The sequence below is a fragment of the Tinamus guttatus genome, unplaced genomic scaffold, assembly GCF_059628265.1.
Source record: "Tinamus guttatus ecotype Peru unplaced genomic scaffold, ASM5962826v1 Tinamus_guttatus_pri_ptg000073l, whole genome shotgun sequence".
Taxonomy (NCBI): domain Eukaryota; kingdom Metazoa; phylum Chordata; class Aves; order Tinamiformes; family Tinamidae; genus Tinamus; species Tinamus guttatus.
The window spans coordinates 588,080-615,044 of record NW_028288607.1 but is presented as its reverse complement, the minus strand read 5'-3'; the positions used below and the strand labels follow the sequence as shown (position 1 = coordinate 615,044).

The window sequence follows — 26,965 nt, the reverse complement described above, 5'->3', positions numbered from 1 at the left end:
CCCAAGTTGTGTGCAAGAGCCTGGCAGCCTTGGCTCAACGGGTAAACCTTGAGGGGCCTCCCGGTGCCGCTGCCTCGCGAGAGCTGTGTCTTTGGCGGCGCGCGGCCGCAGCGGTGCTCGCGGCGCTCACGCCTCTCTCTCCCTGCAGCTCCACGATGCTGGACGGCCTGCTGCTCCTGCCGGTGCTGGTGGCCATGGCCCTGCCCTCCCGCAGTCTGCAAGGTGAGTGTGCGGCCGCGGCGGCGCGCGCCAAGGCCCTCTGCCCGTGCGGTCGGCTCGGCCGTGCGGATGCCTGAAGGGGCTGGAGGGGGTATCCAGTGCTTAGGGCAAGCCCGTGATCTCCCACAGCTGCCTGCTCAGAGCTCTCTGAAATGCTCTGTGGCGATGCGCTGATTTCAGACTTGATGCAAATAGTAAAAGGCAGGATATTTGTCAAACAAAGTTAGAGGGAGGTGAAAAAAATGCACAGTGATTTAGTGGTTCATGTTAGTGATACCCGTGAATAGGAAATCCTAAGGAAAAAAAGGAGCCTATGACAGATACTTAATGGGAATAACTGTCTTGGGCAGAAAAGAGGAGATTGATGGCTGTCACTGCTGCGCCTTTTTATTGCAGCTGAACTGCAGCTATTTGCTTCTCAAAAATATTTTGTCAGACTTTCAGAGCTGCTTTTATTAAAAATCTTAAAGATAAAACCATCGGCCTTTCTCTTGCTTAATGTGAAGAGCTGTCAATGGAGAAGAGAAAAATACAGCGAACATGGGTGTTGAATTTTAATTTCTCTGTTAATTCCTCTTGCCTAACGTGCGTGATTAGACCCTGCCACACTGTGTAGTGAGGAGCACGGGACAGACCTGTTGGACCACTGCGCCCTCCCGCGCTCCCCTGCGGGCTCGGCGCGCTAACCCAGCTGGTGTTCGAGCTGGCTCCCCTTTAAAAGGAAGGGGAGCACTGTGTCCCATCTTCGCTGCGCGCACGAAAAGGGCTCTGTGAAGACAGCGAAACTCTGCAAATTCCGTTTTGCTGAGTAGACGTGGTGCAGCGGAGTTGTTCTGCTTGCGTACCTGGATAGCCCCCAGCGCTGCGTGGGCCACTGCCGGTACTGTCTTTCCTTCAGCGGGCAAGTGAGATACAGGAGCTTCAGTTTTGAGACTTTCATGATAGCGATCGCTGAACTAGGTGTGAAGGCAGCTTGGGCCTAGAGCCTGGAGACGTCGATGCAAATCCCGGCGTCTGCGGGGCCAGCAGTGCTTGTGTGCGCCCGCAAGCGCGCGGAGCAGGAGCGCAGCGCCAGGGCGGCAAGTTACGGAGCAGGGATCTCTGCAGGGCTCGTCTGGGTAAGGGGGGTGTTTTTAAGCTTGGCGCCTACCTGCTGTGCCGCCTGCCTGCTGGCTGCACACGGGCTTGTCCTGACAGCGCTCCCGCCCGCGGTGCCGCTGCCGAGCGCGCGCGGCTCCATGGTCGGGCCGGCCTGGCCAGCGGAGCCGTGGGCCGCAGTGCCGGCCCCGCAGCCGGGCTCGCTGGCACCGGTGCGCGCAGGAGAGCCGTGGGAGCCGCCGCTCGGCGCAGCCCAGCCGTGCGCCCGGCTCGCCCGCGGTGCGGCTGGGCAGGCAGCCCCAGCGGAGCGCCGGCCCCGCTGCGGCCTGCACGCGGGGCCTGCCCGGCTCGCCCGCGGCGTGCGGGGCCTGCCCGCCCTGCGCCGGGGCCGCGGGGCCGGGGCAGCTCCTCCAGCCCCAGCGTGGCAGTGCCGGCCCCACGGCAGCGCCGGCCCCACGGCAGCTCGTGCGCGGTGGGAGCTCGGCCCGCCTGCAGGCGGGTGCTCCCCGCGGCAGCAGCAATGCAGGAGCCGCGGGCCGGCCCGGCTCTTCCCCAGCCGAGTTCTCACTTGGGCGATTCACAAATGGAAGTTTCGCTGGGGGAAGAGCGAAGGAGCTGAGTTACACTCCCAGTGGGCAGAGCTGATGGCAGGCTTGCAAAGCCAAACACGTGGTACGTTTGCAGCTATTTTTAGAAGCATCTGCTGCATTTGTGGCTAGAAACTTTCCTTGCACGCTAGGAAGAATGGAAGAAGAGCCTGTTAACGTGAGCGGAGTGCCGCAGGCGCGTGAGCAAGGCTGCGCGCGTTGCCCTGCAGGTGTGTGCAGGGTGTGCGTCCGTGCGGGTCGCACCGGCTCCGTCGCGCGCGGTGCTGCCGCGCGCAGCCTGCTGCCGCCGTGGTGGGAGCCGGGTGCCCCGCGCCGCCTTCCCGCTAACGTCCTGCCGTCCGTGAGCAGGGTGTTGGCCCTGACGCTTAAAAACTTCCCGTCTAGAAAACAGCTGTGTGTGGGCAGAGTTTTGGAGCTCCGTGTGGGGGGTGATTCTCCTAGCTGGGGAGCTCTGGACGTTTCCCTGAGGATATTTGAAAGTAGTTTTCTGTTCTAGACTTAAAAATCCTCTTCCGTCGTTGCTGTGCCGCGTTGCGCGCGGGCCGCAGTGCTCGAGTGCGGGGCAGACGGCGCCGGGGCTCTGCGGGCAGCACGTGTCTTGCCGAGTCAAAGAAAGGAGTATCGTGATCTCCTGCTTGCCGGTTCCTCAGCGCTTCCCTTTCCTTTCAAGTGGCAGATCTTGTTGTCTAATGATTTAGTCATCTCAGTATAACTGAAGCTGTTAAAAATATGATCCATTTTTTCCTCAACTTTCCCTTTTTGCAGATGATGAACTGAACGTGAATATGGTGCAGTACGAGTGCGTGTGCGAGGGCATGTCCTGCGGGAACGGAGACCGCTGCCGGGGCCAGCAGTGCTTCGCCTCCCTCAGCATTAACGATGGTGCCAGGGTCTACCAGAAGGGCTGCTTCCAAGTCTACGAGCAAGGGAAGATGACCTGCAAGACGCCTCCCTCTCCCGACCAAGCTGTGGAGTGCTGCCAGGGCTACCTGTGCAACATGAATATCACTGCGCAGCTGCCTTCCTCGAAAGGTGAAGGGCTGGTTTATAGGCGGTGAATCTGGGGAGAGGGGGCTGGGTCATGGGAGCGAGGTGGGATTCCAACGGGAGCCTTCCCGCTGGGCTCTGCGGCGTGTCCCGCGTCCCCAGCCGTGCCGGGGGTCGGGTTGTTGTGGCGGCTCTGCAGCGAGTCACTTCGGCAGCACACGTGTTAAACAGCTCTGGCGACTGGAGCTGTGGCCTCTCTTACCGAGCAGGTGGCTACCACGTGCAGCGTTGCTGTCAGCATTACTGTGTGTTTGCTTGATGACTTTTTTCTGTGGATGCTCAAACTCTTCATTTTCTTTTTCAAGGGCAAACTCTTCAGGGAGAAGCTGTCGGTTACAGCATGGAAACACTAATTATTGTTATACTGGCTCCAGTAGTAGTGCTGATAGTTTTTTCTGCGGTAGCTGTGCTGATCATCCGGAGAATACAGAAAAACCACATGGAGAGGCTCAACTCCAGAGATGCAGAATATGGCACAATCGAGGGACTGATTGCCTCGAATGTGGGAGACAGTACGTTGGCTGTAAGTAACCTGGACGCCCGTGAGGGACCGGGAAACCTCCCTTCCCTTCCAGCACTGTTGCCATCACCCCATACCCCTCCCAAAAAGAAAGGCACCGAGCGCCAGAGCTGCTGCTGCTGAGAGTCCTGTACTGGGAAATCTAGCGTGTAAATGGAGCTTTGCCAGAAAAGTAATTTTTCCAGGTCAGCTTCTTTGACTTAGAGTGTTGCTGTAAGCTGCAGGCAAACTGTTTTTGTTCCTAGGAGTAATGTCTGAAGCCAGTGGGATTCTTGACCTACTGGAAAAACAGGGTACATGCAGAAGCTGGGAAGCCTAAAATGATACAAAAGGTATAAAAATGCATTGCCTTTCTCGTGTATCAAAGAGTCTGAAATGTAGGAGGGAAAGATGTGAAGGTTGGAGAAGAAGAAAGTACAGACCCTAAGAGGTATTTTTAGCTTTAAAGACTTCAAAGCTGCCTCTAATGATCCTTCGCTGAAGGGCTCTTGGGTGACTAGAGTATTAGTGCGATACTGGTGACAGGAGAGAACAGTAGGAATTTGAAGACATGGAGGCTGTTTACTCCTGTTAAAAATAGATGTTAATGGTCGAATTTTGATTCATTCAGTCTCTGGCAAGAAAACAACTGGAAATTGTTTCTTTTAAAAAGCGTAAAGAATCTTACCTCTACTTGTGGCCTGAAGAGCGTTCACGACGGCTTTCCCACACTCTATCAGAACTGGGTACGCAGAGCTTCAGAGACAGCTTGAGGTTATTTGCTTCAGAGACAAATGCAAAGAGGAGAACTCCCTCCTCTTGCCATTTTTCACATACAGTCTCTGTGCCTTCCTAAACACAAAGTGGGAAAGTATATTCCCTTCACTGCTTTCCCTCCTTAACCTTTCATGCTTTCACTAAGGGTTGAGAAGTTTTTAGAGGAATGAAAATGGTCTGGAATGCAGATGTTTTTAATGTGCTACTTTGTTCATTATCTGGGCTTTTCCTTTGTTTGGACTCAGCCTCAGTAAGAGAGGAGAGGAGCAGAAACAGGTGTTTAACTCTGGGCAGAAATTTTGTGTATCTTTTTGAGAAAGTGTCACTTGGCCGCCTCTGTAGGGAAGCAGTTTGATTGTGCCACATGCGTCTATATATTGCATATATAGAGGCTGCCCAGAGAGACTGTGGAATCTCCTTCTCTGGAGATCTTCCAAATGTGCCTGGATGGACCCTGTGCCCCTGCTCTGGGTGTCCCTGCTGGAGCAGGGGCTGGACTGGGTGATCCCTAGAGGGCTCTGCCAACCTCAGCCATTCTGTGATGTCATGTATTATTATTTCTATAATATAGATATGTTATATATTTTATTATACATATATATTGTCTCTATACATAGAGATAATATATATTATTTCTTTGCCTGGAAGTTAACTGCTCTGCAGGCAGCTGTGGGAACTTAAGAAAAGGACCAGTCAGAAATGGAGCTATTCTGGGGAGCTGGAAATAATTTCTTGCACTGCTGTAAGTGGTGGAAAAATCTTGTGGAAATGTGTTTTGTCACAAGACAGTATGTCCTGGCAAAGTTTTCATGGTGTTTGAGGTGGCCAGGGAGGGTTACTGTTTCCACGTGGAAAGGACAAATCCTTCACTGAGGAAGATCAGGTTAAAACTGAAGAATCAGGCTCCCAGTCATCCAGATGACCCCGCTGTGAACCTCCGAAACCAGGGAAACACGGCCCTCTTGATGAGGATGTACCACATCAGGAGCAGGAAGGGGAGGATGGACAGGGGTCGGTTCTTCGCTTCCTTCTCCAGCACAAGAACAGGGAGAGGCCTCAAGCTGAGCAGGGGGGGTAAGGGGAGAAGTGCAGGTCCTCAGGCTGGCGAGGGAGCCGGCGGTGAGCGTGTCTGGAGGGGCAGTGTCACCGTCCAGCCCTGCCAGCGGCCTGTGGCCGCAGTGGGAGGTGAGGGACTGTCCTCCAGGGTCCTTGGGTGGCCACTTTTGTGCTTTGCCCTGCAGTCCAGGAATCATATCAAAAGTCTGGGGAGATCCCTGGGATACTCTGGGGTGGGATGAGAGGCAGAGGAAGTACAAAGGGTGAAGAAATAAGACTGTTTTTCATTGGTAGCTCCCTTTTAAGGCAGAGCCGTGGTGGTGGCTCTGTCCTGGAGTCTGAGCTGCCCGGACGGGCTGTGTCGGTGCAGCACTGAGTGTGGTGCCGGCGAGGGGGCGTCCGGCACTGCCCTGCCCATCTGCCGCTGCTGGGCCCTGCAAAGCTCTCCCAGGTAATCGTTCTTTTAATGCCTTTTTATGCCTTTGGCACTCCCAAGTCAGCCTGCAGGGCTGGATTCCCTCTAACTGTTTTAAAACAGACATTTCTGGTATGTTCATCATGAACTAAGCATGGCTGTACGTAGGTATCTGCTCTAAAGCAGTGACTTTGAGCTCTTATCGCTTACCAGGATAAGTGTCCATTAGACTATTTCCTTTGCAAGCCCTTAAAGTGCTTCAAGTCATCCAGTGCTCCTCAGAGATGATGATTAAAGCCTGGAAGAATAAATCAAAAGTTGTTCTCACGAGGAAGCGGGAGAGTTGCTGGCTGCAGAGGCCGGGTCTGGCGGAGCGGCTCTGTCCTCAGCCCTCGCCGCCGGCGCCTTTGATGGTGGTGCCTCTGGTGTTGGGAATGGAGCAGGCAGATAGCTCCTCGCCTGTGAACAGTCACCCAAGCAGCCAGCCTTCATGGGCCAGGCTTTTCTCCGCTTTGTGCTTTAAGTCTTGGATTTTGTCACACATCAGAGTTGTTTACGCTTGGCATTATTCTCCATAGTACAGGAAATACTTGCAGCCCTTGGTTTCCTAGTGGTTAATGGAAAGAGCTGTTTGGCCTCTTCAAATCTTGTTTTTACAGCCATTGTTGCAGACAAGCTTTTGCTCCTGTCTGGTACAAGCAGGAAGGAAAATGAGTTCACATTTTGGGTAAAACAGCAGTATTCTGTCACTTTTTTTCTTGAGCACTTACCAAGAAACCAGATTTCTCACTTTTATCTAACTGAAAGCCAGAAGTCCAATTTGCTTGGAGATATTAGGAAGTTGATTATGGCTATGCTTTTCTATCCTACTTTCCTTTCTAAAGGAAAAAAACATTCAGTAACAAGGTTTCTACAGAATTCCTAACTGCACAATTACCCGTGTATTAGCATTTGAAAAAGGTAATGGGCTTTTAACATTTGGTTACTCTTACGTGCTCATGCTTTCTATGAGCCTGCAGTACATTTCTGTGAACTAAAATACGAGAGTACTGTGAAATAAAATACGTGAATAATAAAGCTTTTAAGAAAAAGGTTTGTCATGGAGAGCCCTCCGGAGCGTGGGTGCCCTGCGGGTGCAGGTTGTGCTCCCGTCCCCTCGCTCGCCTTGACGCTGCTGCGCCTGCGTGCGCTTGTGCCCGCTGGGCACCGTCCCTGCCCGTCCTATGTTGCTCGCGGGATTTCTTCGCAGGGAATCATAGAATCGTGGAATCGTTAAGGCTGGAAGGGACCTCTCGAGGTCACCTAGTCCAACCCCTGCACACGCAGGGTCACCTAGAGCACGTGGCACAGGGCTGCGTCCAAGCGGGTTTGAAGATCTCCAGAGAAGGAGACTCCACAACCTCTCTGGGCAGCCTGTTCCAGTGCTCTTGTCACCCTCACTGTTGAGAAATTTTTCCTTAAGTTCCTGTGGAACTTTTGGTGTTTCAGTTTCCAGCTGTTTCCTCTAGTTCTGTCGGTGGCCACCAGTGAAAAGAGGCCGCCCCATCCTCCTCACTGCCTCCCTTGAGGTACTTCTAGACACTGCTCAGGTCCCCTCTCAGCCTTCTCTTCTCCAGACTGAACAGGCCCAGCTCCCTCAGCCTCTCCTCATAGGGCAGATGTTCCAGGCCCCTGATCATCCTTGTAGCCCTGCGCTGGACTCTCTCCAGCAGCTCCACATCCCTCTTGTCCTGTGGGGCCCAGAACTGGACACAATACTGCAGATGTGGCCTCCCCAGGGCTGAGCAGAGGGGCAGGATCACCTCCTTTGACCTGCTGGAGATGCTGCTCTTAATGCACCCTAGGATCCCATTAGCCTTGTTGGCCACAAGGGCACACTGCTGCCTCCTGGTCAACTTGTCCACCATGACACCCAGGTCTTTCTCTGCAGAGCTGCTCTCCAGAAGGTCGGTCCCCAGCCTGTACTGGTGTCTGGGGTTATTCCTCCCCAGGTGCAGGACCTTGCACTTGGCCTTGTTCAATTTCATGAGGTTTTTCACCGCCCAGTTGTCCAGTCTGTCCAGGTCCCTCTGGATGGCAGCACAGCCCTCTGGGGTATCAGCTACTCCTCCCAGTTTGGTATCATCAGCAAACTTGCTGAGGGAGCACTCTGTGCCTTCATCCAGGTCATTGATGAATAAACTGAATTGGGAAGATTCATCAAGCTTCGTTTGGTCCCTCTGGATAGGGCTGGTAATGAGTTATGTGAGTTACATTTTTTAAAGAAGTTCTGTTTTGGGGCAGACACTTCACACATGTCATGGAAACCCCTGTGCTGCCCTGGAGGTGCTGCTTGTTGCCGTTCTTGGAGTCCTCCATTTCGGGCCAGTTTAAAAGCTCATAAATTAAAACATGTTTGTGTGCTGAGGTGGTTCCTGCCCCACAGGCACGTTTGCTGAAGATCTCAAGTGCTTTCCTGCCAGCTTTACGGAGTTTTGCAGGAGGTGATGGTCCTTCTGGCTCGTCACCAGCTGCCGTGGCCCTGTTCCTATCTGCTTGTGCCTGTTTCGCTGGGGCGCGGAGCAGCGCCCGGAGAGGTGGAGGCCTCGCGCGTGTGCGGGCGCTCCCGGCCGCGCGGGGCTGCTCTCGCTGCGCGGACGCCGGCAGAGCCGCGCGTGCCCCGGCGGTGCAGGGTCCGTCCGCCGCGGGCCGAGAGCTGCGCTCCCCGCTTGCCCCGGGCTGTCTGACGGGTGTGAAGGTGGCCCTGGCCCACGCGTCCTGCTGAAGGTGGCAGGTGTCTAGAACGGGCAGGTGTTGCTGAACTGCAGCAAATCGTGGCGAAACCTACTCTGTTTTGCAGATAACCTCCGGAGCAGTGGGGGACTGCATGTCTGGGTTTGTCTTTGTTGTTTATTGCTAAGCTGATTTCCATTAATGATCACTGCTAAGTGTTGTTTGGGGCACTTGATTGCTGACACAGAGGTGGCCCTGCTGCTGAGGCGCAGCTCTTTCCTGAGGCACGTGCATGGGGCCAGCGCTGTGATGGCCGCAGCTGCAGCCACGCAGGCTCCCGGGGGCTCTGCGGAGTGCGCGCGGCTCCGGCAGAGCAGAGGGGGCACCGGAGGCGCGGGCTGGACGTGGCGCTCGGGGTGAGGCAGAGCTGCCTGCGGGCTCTGCGCTCGGAGCGCTCCCGGCTCCGCTCCGCTCCGCTCCGGCTCGGGTCGGCGCCGCGTGCCCGGTGCTGCCCCCTGCCGGCGGACGCGGCTGCGGGGCTGCCCTGGTGTCGCCGCCGCCGGGCGCCTCCTCGTTCCTGTCGCCGCAGGGGCCTTCAGCGGGCGCCGAAAGCAGGGCCGGGCCCATCCGTGCGGGCAGCGGCGGGAGCCGGCACCGCCGCGCGGCCACCACGGCCCGCGCCGCCGCCCGCCGCTCTCCCGTCTCCGCCGCGAGCGTTTGGAGCGTTTCTGAAACCAGCTCCAAGTTCTGGGGGTCTCGCGGGCACCCGGGGTCGGTAAAGACCCGGGGCAGTGCCCGGCCCTGCGGATCGCGGTGCTGGGAGCAGCCTCGGCTCCTGAGCCAGACCTGCCTTGTGCCTCGCTCCTCTAGCTGCCCTCGGTGAGAAGCAGCCATGGGGGGAAAGGATAGGGAAAACCTATATCAATATTCAAAAGAAAGGTTCCTTTCTTTTTCTGCTAATTATATATGGACAAAGGGATTCAATATAGGAGGGCTTTTTCTTTTCTTTTTTTTTCTTTTCTTTTTTTCTGCAATGCCTCAAATTACCACAAGGCATAGAAAAATTTGACGAACAAGCTGCTATTAAGCTGATGCGTATAAGTGAGATACCAAATTGCAAGAGCATGAACTAAGCGAGGGAACAGCGAAATCCTGGGAAATAGCTGTGGCTGGAGTCTCGTTATGGAGGCCAGGAAAAAATCCAGGAATAATCTGACAGTTGTTTGCTCTTACTTCTCATGTTTATAAAATTTCCTAGAAAAAAATGGTATGAAACTTGTACTTCCTCTCCCCTCTCCTTTCCTTGTGTATGCGCTTTGACAAGGTAAAATGTTGCGATTAAAGGAGAATTCTCTGTGTCTCTTCAGCGGTGGCGACAGCAGGGTCCTGATCCCTATGGCTGTGGGTGCTGCTGGTGCTGCCGCAGTGCCTCGAGCTTTGAGATAACCGCCCTGTGAAGACCTTGCTGTATTTACGTGGAAGAAATGCAACTTTTCTCATGCTGTCAACTTCTGATTTTCCTTTTGAACAGGATTTACTGGACCATTCCTGCACATCTGGAAGTGGCTCTGGGCTTCCTTTCTTGGTGCAAAGAACAGTGGCTCGCCAGATCACGCTTGTCGAGTGTGTAGGTTAGTAGAAGTCTTGTATACGTGTCTAATGACAGGTCTTGGTACAGAGCTTTGCCTTTCGTCCTAATTAAAGATGAGTTTTGTTCAGTAAGGTAAGGCTGGAAAATACAAACCAGGCTTGTTTGGGCACTTTTTAGGCTAATGTGTTTTTTCGTTTGTTTGTTCGTTTTGTTTGTTTGTTTTAAATCAAGCTTAATTTGAAGCTTGAAACTGTCGAATTATGAAACAAATATTTGATTAAGTGGCATTTAATTAAAAAGCTTTAGAATTAGAAATAAATGATTCGTCTTTAAGATACCTGGAGTTGACCCATGAAGCATTAAGTAGCTAAGATAGCATTTAAAAAAGGGCATGATTCTGTGCTATCAGAAAGGGAAAGCGGATAATGTAGGTTGAAATCCCACCTGAAGGAAGGGATACCATGGGCAAATTCTCTGCCTCTGGAGACCGTGATGGAGAAGGCGGCTTTCATGAGCCTGGCTTTTCTCGGGAAGGGTTCAACTTTTAAGCATCACTGAGCTCCAGATGCCTCAGGGCTGAGTCTCTTTTATTTTTTGATCCAAACTGCTGGCTGGCATCTCAGTGATGCTCCTTTCTGCCCGCTCTGGCATCCTTTGCAGCTCGCTTGCTCTTGCTGCTGCCCTGGGGCTGTGCAGTCTGTGATTTGCCATTGCTGCTCCTTTTCCCCACCCTAGGACTCGGTGTGGGTGTGTGTTTGTGTGTGTTGTTGTTTGACTGTTTTTTCAGCACTTTGTCTAGGTTTAAGGGCCCTGCCGTTCTCTCCAGCATGTGCCTACAGCTGCAGCGCGTCGCTCTTCCCCGGCTCCATGTGCTGGTGGCCCCATAGCTGCGCCCGTAGATAACACTTCTTGCTGGCATACAAGTAACAGATTTGAAGACAAAAAAGTTAAACTAGCATAGAGCTAGTGGTCATGTGCGCTTGCCTGTTGAAGCTGACAGATATGATTTCCATTTTTTTCTTCAGTTAGCGTTTTAAACGCTGATGGGTTGCTCATTGCTGGAAAACACTAGTTCTTGCTTTTGAACTTAAGACACAAACTGGAAAGAGTAAATAATGTTTACTTCCAGAAAGTAATTGTAATATTTCAAGATTCTCCTAAAGTTTCAATTTAATTACATTTTTAAAATATCTTGTTGTTTTCTGCTTTTGTTACCAATGAAGAAATGGAGAATTCTTTGCCTTTGCCAAGGGACAAGGTTCCAAATTATAGGAAAAGGGTGAATACCCCACCTTTTTGTTTACCATCTTTTGTTGTTGCAGTTCTGAAGTAACAAGGAATTTTCAGTACTTGCTTGAAGAATAAGGGACATAATTTTGCTCCTCATAATAACAATTAGGTTTGGTAGCTGCTTTATTTTGTTCAACTGCAGTCTCCCTGTTTTGAGGATTGGATCAGGTGTGGGAAGAATAAATTTAGCTTCCTAAATCCCAACTGTTTGTTGTGTTTTGCCCTATGTTTGCTAAATCCCCATCTGTGCAGGGGTTATGAGCTCTTCGCAGGGCTTGAGAGCGAGTCGGGAAGCTGCTGCTGCCTCTATTAAGAATAATTGGGTTCAATTCATTTGAGAAACGGATGTCTGAATTCTCAAATGGTCAAAATATGGAATTGAGAATTGCTAACTGAATAGTGTTAAATTTGAGCTAAATTTAGAAGTACTTGAGTCAAAGCTATCCAGAAAGAGAGGCATTGAGCCAAGGTGCTGCACTGACATTAAAGAGGAAGGTAAAGGCTTAATATAATCATGATCGATTCCTGCTTCAGAGTTTTGCACCCCGTGCAGGTCACACGTTGCTGTGAGTCAGTAGAAGTTCTAAGTGTTGAAGGTGCTGGATGCAGTTCCACGTGGAACGGGGATCGCTGCGAGCGAGCGGGCGCAGCGGCTGCTCCGCGCGCGGAGCCTCCCCGAGGCCGAGGGTCTGCGGTGGCCTCCGGCCGGCCGTGCTCCTGCGCTGCCGGGCGCCGTCGCGCGCGTCGTGTGGGCGCCTCTTCCTCTGGCCGCCCTCGGGCCGCAGCGAGAGGCAGGCTCGGGTGTCTGTAGCCGTGCAGGCGAGAGAGCTCCTTGCCTGAACGCCAAGGCTGTCCTGTTCAGGCTGCCCTGGATTTTCGCATGTGCTTTGTCCCGGATATTGCTGCGATGTCAGGCAATTTCATATGTTGTTCACGTGAGCGGCAGCTCCGCGTTCCCCACCCGCAGCCCGGCCGCGCGGGAAGGCCGAGGGCCGTCGGGCACGGCGCGGCAGTCGGTGGGCAGAGGTGCCCGCGTGGGGCGCGGGCCCTGCCGGCTTGGAGGCTGCCTTGGGCGGGAGCGGGGAGAGGAGCTGGCTCCAGCTCACCTCTGCCTCGGGGCTCTGGCCTTCGCAGGCACCGCGAGTCCGAGGTAGGAATGGAGAGGAGCAGTTCTGCTCTTCCTGAACAAAGTGAAAAGAACTCGTTATTGAAAGGAATGAAAACGTCAGAGACAGGTCCGTAGGACCGCAGCCCCATTCTGTGCGTGTCTCGGCCTTGCGGAGCTGTGCAGCAGGTTCAGCAGGGCCGTCCGTGCGCGTGAGCACGTGGGGTGCGCGTTCACGCCGGGAACCCGCTTGTGCTGCTGCTAGAAACTGGCCTGTGTTTGTTGTTGTGATGTTTGCTTTGCTGGGGAACATGCAGCACAGAACCATGTGCTGATTTTGGTGCCTTCCTCTAGGCTGGGGTGAATCCCCTGCTGTTAACTGGCTCTGTGCCTGTTAGCTGAGAAGTTTTAACATCCTTCCCTTCCTGCTTCTCTCCAGGAAAGGGCCGATACGGAGAGGTTTGGAGGGGTCAGTGGCAAGGAGAAAATGTTGCTGTGAAGATCTTTTCTTCTCGGGATGAAAAATCCTGGTTCAGGGAAACTGAATTGTACAACACTGTATTGCTGCGTCATGAAAATATCTTAGGTAAGTAGAAGAACAGTTTTCATTTTTTTCTACTGTAAATCCCATGAAAATGAGTTAATTAAGCAGTTCATGTGCAAAATGCTGCAGATCAACCTTGCACTCTTCCAGGCTTGGCTCTTGTGCTCATGACAGACGGTGGAAGGGGACTGGGAGTAGGGGAGGCTTGCAGGAAAGTGCTGGAATCTGAGCCCGGTAGTTGGAGAGAGAGTCCCAGCGGCAGCAGGGCTGGTTGCCTCGAGCAGAAAGCACCTGCGCTCAGTTTGGAGCGCCTGGAACGGGGCTCTCCTGCGGTGCGGGCTGCGTTTGAAGTTTAAGAAGCCCTCTTGATTCCCGGTAAACACGGTGCTTTTTCACTGGTGTCACCCTTGCAAATGACAGCAGCGGCCTGCTCGGTGACGTTCCCTTGCATGCAAGCCGTCTCATTTGAGTCAGTTTTCCCTAGGCTCCTCCTTCGCTTTCTGCTGAGGAGAACTTCCTTTCTGGCTCTCTAGCACGCCCTCCTCGACACTTGCGCTCCCCTGGCTGGTGAATGCTTCCAGGGGCAATTACTTTGCTGCTATAAAAATAGTTTTGTGGCCTCCTGAGCGTGAATTATTGAACGTCCCTTCCCAAGATAGCAAGTAACTTTGCAGAAATTCTATTACGCATTTCCCATGTCTGTGTGTGTGTTTAGTTTGTCTTGATAACTGTCAAATTTGTGGGCTATTTTATGGGTTTTTTTAGATGCACTATTCAACAATATCACATATTACAGAGAGTCATAGCAAAGAAATCTGTCTACTGGGATTAGAGAAAGTCTATGTTGTTGCTGACAAATGTCATATGAGGGCTTTTAATAAACATGATTTGTCCCTCTGACTTGGGAGTGAAGCTTTTGCTGCTTCCAGCTGCAGCCCTTGGCTCAGCAAAGCGCTTATGCGCAGGAGAGGCAGGAGCAGCTCCTTCCTGCTGGGGTCCTGAGGTCAGTGTCAGACACCACTTCATGACGGAAGTTCTTGAGCTTCATCAACATAGGAAAGAGGTTCTTTGCTGCCTTTTGGAAGATGGTGGTGATGGCTTTACACCAGAAGTAATTTGCACACCAGTTAAGTACATTTTGTGAATAAACCCAGGAGTTCCAAAGTGCGTCTTGTCTGTTTTCGTAGTATAACAGGGAAGTTTCTGCTAAATTCAGTTTTAAATTACCAGAGGGGCCTAGTGGTATTGATTCATATCCTGGGGGAGACCTGGATGAGCCATCTTATTTTGTGGTTTCTCCTTTTCTTCCCTACCTCTCTTAGGTTTTATTGCCTCTGACATGACTTCTAGAAACTCTAGCACCCAGCTGTGGTTGATCACCCACTACCACGAGATGGGGTCTCTCTACGACTACCTGCAGCTCACGACCCTGGACACTGTCAGCTGCCTGCGGATAGTCCTGTCCATAGCTAGTGGTCTTGCACATTTGCACATAGAGATATTTGGAACCCAGGGCAAGCCAGCCATTTCCCACCGGGACTTGAAGAGCAAGAATATCCTCGTCAAGAAGAACGGGCAGTGCTGCATAGCAGACCTGGGTGAGTTGAGCGGCCGCCGCCGTGTCCCGGGCACCCCTGCGGGGATGGAGGCCGTGGGTATCGGCAGCGCCTTGGGGGTTCTCGCTGTCCCGTGGCCGCTACAGGGCACTTGCCCCTGGGAGACCCCCGGAAGGCTCCCGGCCGCCCCGAGCGCGGAGCGGCCCTGTGCGGGACGGGTCCTGCTTGTATTTCCCTCCTGCGTTTGAGAAGGAGCTCGCTGGGGTCCCCTGCGCTTCGCAGGCAGTGCGTGTCCTCCCGCTCGCAGCCAGAGCAGAGCTCCCTTATCCGTCCAGCTCTGGGCTTTGACTCCTTAAGTTTCTGCACTACACCATTAAAGTAAGTGGGACTTTCCAGTTTGAAGCAAACGCTACTGTGTGTCGGGAAGGTGCAGAGGCTGCAAGCAAAGCGCAGTGGCTCAGCTTTGGAGTTTGGAATACACTCCAGTGTACTGGGGGTAACGGTGGTGGTCCAAAAGAGATGACCTGTGGCTTCCTGAACACCAGTGCGTCTCATCGGCTTGCATCGCCACCATCAAACCTCTCCTCACGTGTTTTGACGTCCCTGCTGGAAGGGTTTGCCTGTTCCTGGGCTGGACGCCTGTGCTGGCGCAGGTGAGGGGTCCGTTAGATTCCCCAGGTTCCTGCTTCCCAAGCCGCGGATGCCCCCGCATGGGAACCTGGTTACAGCACTGCTGTCCCCGGCCTCGCTGCAGCAGCGCCTTAGTTTGTAGTGTGGAGGATGCTGCCTTGCACCCCTCAGCATGAAACCTGGGACCTGCCAATTCCCTGGGTCTGTTTTGCCCAGTTTGGATCAAGCATTATGAGTTTTCTTGAAAGGTTCTTCGAAGTCTTTGTGTTTAGAGTTTGCCAGGGCACGTGTCTCTAACCCCGTTCCCAGGTGCAAGGGGCAATATACACTAAGGACAAATATTTCCTCTGTAGAAGAGGCTTTCCAAATTACCTTCTCAGCAGTGATAGGGTTGGCTTGATAGTGTCTTTCTAGAGCTGTCATGATTGTTGTTTTAGCAGCTTGAAATTACTTGAAGTGCACGTAAATTGCAGGGAAAAGTGTTTTCCAAATTTTTGTTACTGCAAGGCATGGACTTAAGAAAAATAAATAAAAGAAAAAAAGAAAGAAAACATTAATGATTTGGAGATAAGTTAATGTTTTGAAGTAAAAGCTTTTTGAAGTTTCATCTAAAATAAACTCATGTTAAATGCAGGTAGTATACGTTATTCTGGCAAGAGTTGGTGAGGAAATGGGCGAGAGTCTGCGTCTGCTATTGCTTAGTTATGTCATGCACCTGTTGCTGTTCAATTTGCAGTGCTGACTGTTTACCATGGTGAAATGAGTACTTTGTGCGTTTCCAAATTTACAGTAATTTAGTTCCTCACATAATGTTCTTTACTTAAATGTTTGGTAATTAGTAGAAACAAGGTAGAGTGGTTTTGACTGACTCACTTCAGATCACTTTGAGGATGTTTATTTTTCAAGCAACTGCAAATAGAGGTTTTTATTTTCCAGCTTTATTTTTAAACTTGTGTATATCTCTCACGCAGTGTTTTTCTTCTCTTTTCCCCACGGTTTGGATATATCCGCCTACCCAAAAATTCTATAAATAAATTTGAGTGCTGGGTAAAATTGTTTTCTTCTAAGTAACAGATGCTCGGCCTTCTGCGCATACATGCCTAGAGCGCTGGTGACATCCAGCGGCTGCAAAACACTTAATTCCTATAATGACAACACTTTACAGCCATGCAATAACATGTTAATGGTAATCCCCTTGGAGATAATAGGTCCAAGGCTGTGGACGCAGCGGCTGTTGCTGATGGCTGGTTTGGAGCTGGTGCTGGACAGCCGGGCTCCGGCTGCTCCTGCTCGGGGGCTGCCCGGTGCTGCCGCCGCGCGGTCGGGCCCCGGGGTGACTGTGCTGCTCTCTGTCCTCAGGCCTCGCGGTTATGCACTCCCAAAGCACCAACCAGCTGGATGTGGGGAACAACCCCCGCGTGGGCACCAAGCGCTACATGGCTCCCGAGGTGCTGGACGAGACCATCCAGGCCGACTGCTTCGACTCCTACAAGAGAGTCGATATCTGGGCTTTCGGGCTGGTCCTCTGGGAAGTGGCGAGACGCATGGTCAGCAACGGTGAGTATCTGCACTCCTGTTTGCCCTGCGGAGGAGGGGAGCAAATGGTGACTCGCGGGGACACGTACACTGTGCAAGAAAACACTGGGCACCAAAATGCTTCCGTTCCTCCAGGCACCTCCTGGAGTAGTTGGTGTGCTGGATACAGGGATCAAGTATTGTCACTTAGTCATGATGGAGGAGAGGGTCCCTTGCTGAATCCTGGAAAACAAGAAATAGTTAGATCACAACAAACAAATCATTAGTTTAAACTTTTGCCCATAAAGTCTGTGAAGTTTCCCATGTGCCATTAATTTACAGTGGGCATGGGTTTTAGGCATCTGTTTCGCATGGCAAAACCTAATGAACCATGAGGGAGGCTACAAATAAAGTAAACACCAAAGAGACTAAAAATCAGGGATCTTAAGTTAAACACAAAGCAGGATGTGATCAAACATTTCCAATTCTAGAAAAGATGCTAGTAAGACTACTGTTCTTGCACTGAGCAATGTTGGATTATGTTTCATCAGCAAGAGGGTCTGAATTTCAGAATCCCTAGCTGATTGTCTGTAGGTGCTTTCTTGTCCTTGCCAGTCCAGGAGTCCTCAGGGTCTGTTCTCTGGGCCCAAAGGACAGGCAGGACCCTCAAGATGTCAGACCCTGGTAATAACCATGGGAAGGCTCCCCGAGGAACACATCTGTTGAAATATTGTGGAAAATGTGTACAACTGAAGAGCCCAAAATGAGGATTTTGAATGTTTTCTTAATGTCATTGGGAAAATTACACGAATATTAAATTTAGGTTAATGGTGACGTATTTAAATCTGAGGAAATCCTAAATGTTCGTGCATGTTTGTTTGCTTTGTGCCTGGCTGAGTCCGGCTGTGTAGGCAAAGCTGCTCAAACTGAAGGATTAAGTTTTAAGTGGGAGTTACTGCAAGTGAGAATTCAAGGGAAGGACAGAAATAGGCAGTTTTGTCGGTGCTTGTTAGAGATGGGCAGATATGGGAGTGTGCACTGGTATGAGCAAGCAGAGTGGAGCGAGCTGGGCTGTAATACAGTGCAGGAGCAGGGGGCCTTCCGTGGGCCTCGCGCGGGGCGCTCGGGCCGCGCTCGGGGGGTCCGTTTCCTCACGGAGAAGGTGCTCGAAGAGGTGTGTGCAGGGACGGCTGCGCCGCGCGGCCAGGACGCGGTCGGTGCCGCAGAGGAGCGCGGCGCGCAGGCGGTGCGCAGCGAGGGGAGCAGTCCTGCAGTCTGCCTTGCTGTCTTGTGTTCTGCTGGGTTTCTTCCATGCCCGGCCTCCCTCCGCTCTGTCCGAGCAGTGACACCGGACACCGGGGGAGAACGGGGAAGTTGGCAGGGGCAGCAGCTCTACAGCAAACAAGGAAATACTGTTACGTCCATTAAAAAGCAGGATTCTTTCTAAAAATGAAGCTTTTACTGTACCTGTTATCTATCAGTGGGGAGTGCTCCTGGGAGTGCAGCGCTCACCCAAACACCCCTGTTCTGCAGGGGCACGTAGGGTGCTCAAACACACGACGGGGAGTAGCGAGTTGCGGCTGACCTGTGGCGCCTCGGCCCGTGCGCTGCCTCGCGTGACTACAGGGCCCGTCCCGTGTGCGGGGGACCCGTCCACGCGGTGCCGGCGGAGCAGGTCGGGGCTGCCCATGCAGCAGGGACCCCCTGTGCGGTGGCCGGGGCCGCGCTCCCCATCCTGCTGTTTCTGCTCTCCCCGTGGCAGAGGTTCCTTGGCGAGGAACGCGCTCAAGGGACGGGCGTTGCTTTGATTGCAGAACACACAGCAGTTGATGCTGAAGTGCCGTAACGACCTCATGTGAAGATGCATGTGGTTGATTATAGGAAAGAAGGAAAGCTTGTGAACGTGTGGGGGTATTTTTTTTACCACGTACTCTTTTTTTTTATTGGCAAGTGTATGATGTAGGCAGTTTGGAAGACTTGGTGAGGGTGTTTTGCAATATTCGGAGACCTCTGGTTGCAGTTCATGTCAGCGCCTTGAGAATTTGAGCTGTAACAATGAAGTTATGTTTGGTTTTATGTTCTGCCCTCTGCCTGTCTCAGCAGCCTCCGAGCCCTGTAGGGTGCCAGCTGCTGCAGTGACGACTTGCTGGATGGAGGGGATCATTTTACTGTGCGATGGGTGATAGCAGTCCCTGCGACAGGAACGAAGAGCAAGGAGGGAGGTCAGAGCCCCGGTGTCCCTCAGCGCTGCCTCTCGGGGGCTCTTGTCGTGGTGACAGGCCCAGCAGCGCAGGGCGCCTGCTTTCGCGTGGCACCGCGTAGGGTATTTTCTGCTGGAGCACAGCAGCCAGCCTGCGTGCTGGTGGCACCTTATAGATAAGATTCTGAGGCGTGCTTTTATGTATTGCTAGTCCTGCGTTTTGAGTGATGTCTGTTTGAAATCTGCTTTGTCACAGCAGTCTTTTGGAGGTAATCCTTCATGGAATATGAGATGTCCTTTTTCTTTTCTTCCTTCTCCATTTTCTAAAATAAAAAAGTCGTATGCATTTGCCTCTCAAAACAAACATCCTATGGAAGGATGCATGTTATTTAAATCTCTCGTGCTGAAGTTTGGTATCTGCACTGTTGCTGCAGTAGCTGCTGCTCGCAGACAACGTGCTGAGGAGCTCGTGGCCCGCGAGGCCCGGGCCCTGCCAGCCACGGAACCGCGGTGCTGTGAGACCCAACTGGGCCTGGGCCAGTCACGGAACCGCGGTGCTGTGAGACCTGACTGGGTCCTGCCAGCCACGGAACTGCGGTGCTGTGGGACCCAACTGGGCCTGGGCCGGTCACGGAACGACAGTGCTGTGAGACCTGACTGGGCCTGGGCCGGTCACGGAACGACAGTGCTGTGAGACCTGACTGGGCCTGGGCCGGTCACGGAACCGCGGTGCTGTGAGACCCGGCTGGGCCTGGGCCGGTCACGGAACCGCGGTGCTGTGAGACCCAGCTTGGTCCGCAGACCTGCCCGGACGAGGACAGAAGCCCCGGGGGTTCAGGCTGGTGGGCTGGGGGCCCCCACGGCAACACTTAAGTCATGGCCGCCTCGTTTTGGAGTCCGTTTGGTCGTGTCAATAAAACCGCAAGTCTAAGACGACGGCGATACTAACTTTAACAGTGCTCGTTCCCAGTTAGTGGCTGTGTTTCCCTCTGTTGTTCAAGCAATTCACCCTCCTCCCGGGTGTGAAGCAACAGCCGCTCCGGAGGGAGCGCTGTCTCCCGGCAGCGGGAGCAGCCGGCTCTGGCAGCGCTTGGAGCGCGACGCAGCCGCTCGGATGAGCCCGTGCGGGACGCCGGCCCTCGCGCGAGCGAGCCGAGGGCAGCGATGTCGGAGGGGCAAGAGGAACTTCCACCACCTGCGCGTGCTGTGGGCTTTTGTCCGTACCATTCTGGCGGATCCTTATCCACCGCTGACAGAACAGCAGTGCAGTCAGCTTGAGTTTAGTATTGTGGTTCATGGAAGCCCTGAGGTTCTCACCTGATTAAGTTTGCTTTCTGCCTCTCCTTCCTCCTATAATGGTCTTTAGGTGAAACAGTGATTTCTAATGGCCTTCTGCTCTTGTGGTTGAGTATAAGGAGGAAAATCTTCTGGAAGCTTCTTACCCGCAGGCCAGACTGGTGTTTGTGCCTGCAGGAGCCCCCCGAGCCGCAGGACGCAGCGCCGTGCCCCGTGCTGGTGGCAGAGCTTCCTCCTGGCGGGGGCTCCCGCGCCTTCCCTCAGCGCCTCTGCTCACCTCCTCTCTGTCCCTTGTCATCGCTGCTCCCTTCAGGACTGTGGTCTTGCTGGTGAGGTGTCTGGGGCAGACCAGCAAGACGAGAGCTATTGGCGAGCGCAACCAACGCGTGGCGAGCGGGCTGTGGGCAGCGCTGTGTCCGCTGCCGCCGGCTGCGTGGGTTCCCCTTCGCTCCAGTTAACCCGCATATGCGTAACTCAAGGTGGCCTTAACGTTAACAGGGAGTAGAGGCGGGGTAAAACGCTATTGCACGGGTCAGTGCCGGTTCACTTCCCTAGTAAAGAGCTGGCTACCCAGAAAAGAAAACACACTGTGTCCTGAATGACAGAAGGCACCTGAAATGGCCTGGAGGCGGCAGCCTGGGCTCCCTGCTGGAGCGGGGAAGGGAAGCGTGCAACAGTTGAGGGCGCCGCGCTGGGGCAGAGGTCGAGCGGCGCTGGCCCGGCCGCGCGCTCCCCGGGGCCGCGGCGCTTGGCTCGCCGCGCTCGCTGCGCTGGGCTGTTCTGTCGGAGTAAAGGTTGCCCCAAGCTCATTCTGTACTTGGTGTTAGAATGATGTGTCCTGAGTGAAACAGCCATCTAAATAACCTACACATTGGAAAATCACGTGAAAATAGTAAATTAAATACAGCCCACCTTTGTCTTTAGTGATAAATTCTACTTACTCATATATCATAATGACATTGGGAAACCTTTCCAGAGCCATGTCATGTCTGTGAAGTTTTGCTTTTGAGCAATGTAAAATTACTTCTTTATCCATACTTTAGTTTGAGATGATGCGTGTGCACAAAATTCCTTTGTATTCCTGACTTCTCACAGATAAGGTTGTGTTCTGGGAGGGGGCAGAACAAGTATAAAATGGGAGCTCAGCCCTATAGGTAATGTTCAGCATGGGCAATTAGGAATTGTTTAAAAACTTAGAGCTGCCTTCCATCGAAGTGGGAGCTTTTTTGGGTGGCCACATCTTTGAGCTGCCCTCCTATAAAGTGATTTTCTGTGTGACTTGTAACTTGCTGAAGACCATTTTTCTCTTTCTCTGATCTTTACAGGTAGGGGCTTCTGCATGTAAAATCTGTAAATTCTTACAGGGAATCTATGGAATTTCAATGTGCATTTGTGTTAGAACAAGAAAACAAAATCCTAGATGCTGCAGTACAGTTTCTGGGAGCCTCTTTTCTGCTTGAGCACAATCCAGGTTTCTCGCGCGGCCGCTGGAAGGTCTGCGCGTGCTCCCGGTCCCGCCGCGCCGAGGGCCGTGCGGGCTCCGCGCAGCCCCGCGCGCTCCGGACGCGGCTCCCGCGCTCCCCGAGGAGCCGGCATGGGCCAAGGGTGCCGCTGCAAGCAGAGCCTGGGGAGCGCGCGGACTGCACAGCTTGGCCGCCGATGCTGCGTGATGCCAGTGGCCCGCGGCATTTTACTGGTTTAACAGCAATAAATAACTTCACGTGAGGTGCCAGCGAGAGCCTGGAGGTGCTGGCATCCGTATTGGAGTCTGGCATGAACCACAGAACCGAGCAAAGTGTGTGATAAAGCTATTAAAGACACGGTGCAGACAGCAGCTTTCCTAAGCTGTTCGGAGGAATCCCAGAGGAGTCAGAAGAGCCAGTTTGTGCAAAGCCCAGAAGTGAGGGTCGCTGGAGAGCAGGAAGCGCAGGAGAGCCAGGCTGCTGCTGCACCAAGCAGGCTGCAATTCCTGCTTCACTGGGGCCACGAACTGCGCCTTGTCCCTGCTGCATCCCTGCCCTCCAACTGCGTAAGGCACGGCATGTGACTTAGCGGGAATATTTCTGTTGGCAAAGAAGAGTTTTGATCTCATACTACTGCAGTTGTACTCCTTGGCCTCTTGGCAAATGAATTTGCCGTTCAAACTAAAGCCGCTATTTATTTATTATTAACTATTATTTAGTTCAGACATCTGTAACGTGGATGTAGTTATTGCTTTGCACCAATTAATTAACATTTTGGATCAGAAAAACTGTGTATATGGTGGAAAGTACTATTCTGTTTTTCTGTGGCTACTTGACACTGATGTTCTGGTACGAGTGATCTCCACGCTTCTTGGTGGTGCAGGTCACGTGCTCCTTCTTTCTGGGCATAAATGCTGCTTCACTTGGCTTGAGTCATTAGGGTAACGTCTCTCTTGTTTGCATCTCACTAGGTATTGTAGAAGACTACAAACCACCATTTTACGATCTGGTTCCAAATGATCCCAGTTTTGAAGACATGAGAAAAGTGGTCTGTGTGGATCAGCAGAGGCCGAACATTCCCAACAGGTGGTTCTCAGACCCGGTAAGTGCACGTACAGACCTGTGGATGGCCGTGGCTCGAGCTCTTCTCTCGACACAAACCCTTTCGAGCTGTTGGAGGCTCTCGCGCGCGGCCCGGAAGGCGCCCGTGGCGCTTTCCAGGGCGGCTGCCACACGCTGCAGAGGAGCGCGGGTGTGCGGCTTCCTCAGAAGGGGAAGGAAGCACCATGGGCAGCTTCGGGTTATTAAATCTGAGCAATTCAGATTGACCTTTTAATAGCATGAACTAATCGTAATTATTTTCAAGCTGATCTCTCTATTTTATTGTTCTCCAAGGGGAGGTTTCTTTAAGGGGAAGGTAACCTGTGTAGGTCTCTGCATCATAAGGATGCAGGTCTACAGCAACAGCTCGATCTCTTTTCAGCCTGCATTGAAAGGGCTGTTCTTTCGTTTTTGTGTTTTTTGAAGTTGTTTTTTCTGTGCTCTCCAGCTTTGGACAGCTATTCTGTTTCTCATTGCTAAAGCTATAGAGGTTTGTTACGACAGGCCAGGACTGGACGTCCCATGTAGAAGGGCTCGGCTTGGGAGCTGTGCCTGTGCCACCAGTGGTGAATCCCAGCTATGTGAAGCTACACTCCATGTACTGAAATCACAGAAAACACCTATACAATCGTTGACTTTCTACATTGGTCTTAGAGGAGTCAGCTGCATTGAAAAGGGGTTCTATAGAGTGTTTCCTTAATTTAAAGTTTTGAATGTTTTAAAATTAGTTAGGACTAAAGTCTGAACCATGTCCAAAGCTAGTTGCACATGGCAGTCAGCACATTGTCTACCTACCTGCTCTCTTTAATTGCAGTATTTTTTTCAACACTTCAAGTTGATGTATTTGGAAACAAAAGGAACCCAAATACGCCACAGCAAAACATCTTGTAGACTCTGAAAATAGGAGTATTATTGACGCAATAAAAATGTAACTGTGCTATTGCTTAGCGCAGTCTAGTTCTTTTTGACTTGTGATTTATGTGCTTATGTGATCTGTGTTTTTATTCTTTTCCCAGACACTAACATCACTTGCCAAGTTGATGAAAGAATGCTGGTATCCAAATCCATCAGCAAGACTAACAGCCCTGCGAATCAAAAAGACTTTGACCAAAATTGATAATTCCTTAGATAAACTGAAAGCTGACTGTTGACCTTCTTCTCATGGTGCTCTCCTGATAGGAAGGCGTTCGCCTGGGCCAGAGCAGTCTGGCCAGACAAGTCATATACTTGGTCCCCCTGTGGCTTCTTATAGAGGCAGAAGTTCTTACCTGGCTGCCTGTTCGGGAGACATTGGAACCCTCTGGACTTTGCTCAGTGACGACAACGGGCATTTCACAAACGGTCAAGCTGTAGAGACTCGCGCTGGAGGTGCTGTTGCAAAGGTAGCGAGTGGCCTGAAGGAAGACAGAGAAATCCTAAGACAAGATCAGGGCATTAAACAATGGCTTTGAATAGCTTTTTTTTTTTTTTTTTCCTTTTTTCTTTTTGTTTTTTCTTTTTTTTTTTTTTTTAATCTCCTAATCACTCCCAGGTTGAACACATGGAAGTGATAAATTTTAATCAGCAATATTGCCTGTGCTTCTCTTCTTTATTGCACTAGGAATTCTTTGCATTCCTTACTTGCACTGTCACTGTTAATTTTAAAGACATGACTTGCCAAAAATATGATTGGCTGTATACTACATTGATCTATGCCTGGATAATAGGAAATGAATTTGGTAAACTGAAAATGTAACTGTCAGATTTTAGCTGCATTTTACATGTGTACTGATGTTTACAATAATGCTGAACACTAGGAATTTCTCGTTTATACAAAACTTGCAAATTATTTATTACTAGTGCACTTGTCAGTTTTTTAAACTGTAAAATAAGTGCATAAAGTTAAAGCTTATTTTTATGTGGCCTCTTTCATGATTTCTTACACAGACATTTTTGTAACACAATATAACCTGAAACATAAATTGTTTTCTGTATTACCATATTACAACTCGATAGTCACGTTTTAAGTGCTTCACATTTGTAGGTGTGTGGTCTGTAACATATTTTCAGTTCAAATACGGAACATATATATAGCCATTACCCACATGACATTGTGTCTAGTACCTTACTGATCTAGAAAAGGAAAGCAGTGGAGGACTCGAGTAGAAGTTTAGGTCATGAATGCTGTGGGGAAAATGCATTTTATTTCTTCTAAGCTATATAATATGCATTTAAACTCTGCCAGAAAAATAACTATTTTGTTTTAATCTACTTTTTCTATTTAGTAGTTATTTGTATAAATTAAATAGAATGTTTTCAAGTCAAACGGAGGAGTGTTCTGGTTGTCTCCCTGCCCGCGGGAAGGGAACGCGCGCGGACGCCGCAGCTGGCGGTGACGCCGCGGGCCCAGGTGGCCGTGGCAGAGCCCCCAGGTACCCGGGGCTGCCCGGCAGCCGTTTGTCCGGGCTGGCCTGTCCTCTCCTGCTGCGCTGAGCGGATGCCCAGGTGGCTCAGCTGGGCCTGCTGCGTCCGTCCGCACGGGATACCCGCACCGCCGCACCGGCCTCTCCGCGCGCTCCCCGCGGCAGGAGGGGAGTCACCGCTGACATCGGGACAGCTCAGCTGCCTATCCAGAGAATGGTTTCCCTCTGATACCTCTGTGTTCTCGTCTTACTCATTATTCCACGGGGAGGAAGTAAGTGTCTGTTCAGCCTTTGGAATGACTCCTTTATACCTGAACTTAAAACCCTCTAGGTAATGCAGGAAGCCGGACAGCAATTTTCGTGCCATGTTTGACCTGCGGAGTCCCAGCTGTCTGAGGTTCCCTTTGCCTCGGGTTTTGCCCAGCCTGCCAGAGGCTGCTCTCTGTTCCCGTCTTTCTCCCCGAGCCCCGTCCTGCTGCAGCCGGTGCCCTGGCTTTGGGTTGCCGCAGTCCTGATGCAGAAACAAGGCCAGGCCGTGGCCGGGGCTCGCGCCAGTTGCTGGGGGTCTCAGTGGGGATCTGAAAAAGCCATCGCAGTGCTGCAAAAAACATGGGAAAAGAGGGGGCTATTTGTTTTTAATAGGAGGCCAAAGGGTCTCCCTGAGCACATTCTGTCACTTGAGCTGGACCAGGTATGTGATGGTGCTGGTCTGCTCAGGAGTGCCGGTTTCAGAAGGGAGTCGAGTGAGCCGGTCCGTGTTGGCCTGAAGGCAGCGTCGGTGGGAGTGCTCGTTGAGTCGCAGTTACAGCACAAGTGGTTCTGTTCGTGGCAGCTTTCCCAGGCAGCGCTGGCTGAAGGTGTTTGGTTCTAGCTGCCTGCTGTGCACGTGTAAAGGTATTTCTCATAGTTGTTAATTTGCACACTGAAGGGGCAGGGCGAGCACAGTCATCTCCAGCAAGGGAGAAGGGGAAAATAACTGCAGTGTCCTCTGCGCTTGCGTTAAGAGTCACCCTGTGTTCGTAGCTGGCTCTGAGTGCCCTGGGGTGGTGCCTCAATGCTGCTCCTTCTCTGGAAGGGCTCTGGGGTGCTGGGTCTCCCTTGGGACAGCAAGTTGTGCATCAGTTTGCCTCACGCTTGGACTACTTTCCAGGGCCTTTTTTTAAGGTGGTTGCTTACGTGGATGTGCTGTTGCTTCCAGGAATCCCGTTGTTTCTTTGTGGCTGCTTCGTGCAGAAGCAGCCAGTTCCTAAGGGGCGCTCAGAAGAACGCCCTGGATTTCTGTGACCAGCCACTTGTTCAGCGCCACTTTCCTGCTGCTGGGGCCCAGAGCAGCGGGAACTGCCGGCGCGGAGCCTGCGGGGCACGAGGGGAGGCCCAGGGCTGCCGGGCCACGAGGGACCTGCCCGGTGCTGCTGCAGCCCGGCCTGTTGGGGAAAGGAGCCTCTGCTCTGCTCGGCTTGGCTCAGCTCAGCTCAGCCCTGCTCGGCTCTGCTCAGCTCAGCTCTGCTCGCAGCCTGTTAGGGAAAGGAGTCTCTGCCCTGCTCAGCTCTGCCCGGCTCCGCTCGCAGCCCCGGCACTGCGGAGCGCCCAGGGCCCGGTGCGGGCTGCCCTCAGCCTGCCTTTACCTGGAAAATGACACTCTTCCAGCTTGAAAACAGCTCTGCGTATTCTACAGTTGTTTACAGATTGCTTTAAAACTTGCATTATTTAACTATAGCACTAGCTATCAACCCTGTTACCCGCATTAGGACTTGTTGCTAGGAGGTCTAGCAGCTCTTACAATGCTGACAAGCACGGGGCTTGCCAAGGAGCCCTCTGAACGGGGGCTCTGGACACCACTG

At 52.2% G+C, this 26,965-nt stretch overlaps 1 protein-coding gene across 1 annotated transcript; it reads left to right on the top strand.

Moving 5' to 3' along the window:
- Positions 1–150: 150 nt before the first annotated feature.
- ACVR1 (activin A receptor type 1) lies at positions 151–25,027 on the top strand. Its single transcript, XM_010226674.2, has 9 exons — positions 151–222; positions 2,691–2,957; positions 3,278–3,495; positions 9,963–10,062; positions 12,857–13,003; positions 14,284–14,559; positions 16,507–16,704; positions 22,593–22,723; positions 23,739–25,027. The coding sequence occupies exons 1-9, from the start codon at positions 156–158 to the stop codon at positions 23,871–23,873; spliced, it is 1,539 nt and encodes a 512-aa protein (XP_010224976.1). The 5' UTR covers positions 151–155; the 3' UTR covers positions 23,874–25,027.
- The last annotated feature ends 1,938 nt before the right edge of the window (positions 25,028–26,965 follow it).

What these genes read in the sequence shown, in the direction of transcription:
- ACVR1 (XM_010226674.2), top strand. Translation starts at nt 156, where the DNA reads ATGCTGGACGGCCTGCTGCTCCTGCCGGTGCTGGTGGCCATGGCCCTG. An exon ending in GTGCTGCATAGCAGACCTGG is followed by an intron (nt 14,560 to 16,506) that starts GTGAGTTGAGCG and finishes CTCTGTCCTCAG; the next exon opens with GCCTCGCGGTTATGCACTCC. An exon ending in ACAGGTGGTTCTCAGACCCG is followed by an intron (nt 22,724 to 23,738) that starts GTAAGTGCACGT and finishes TTCTTTTCCCAG; the next exon opens with ACACTAACATCACTTGCCAA.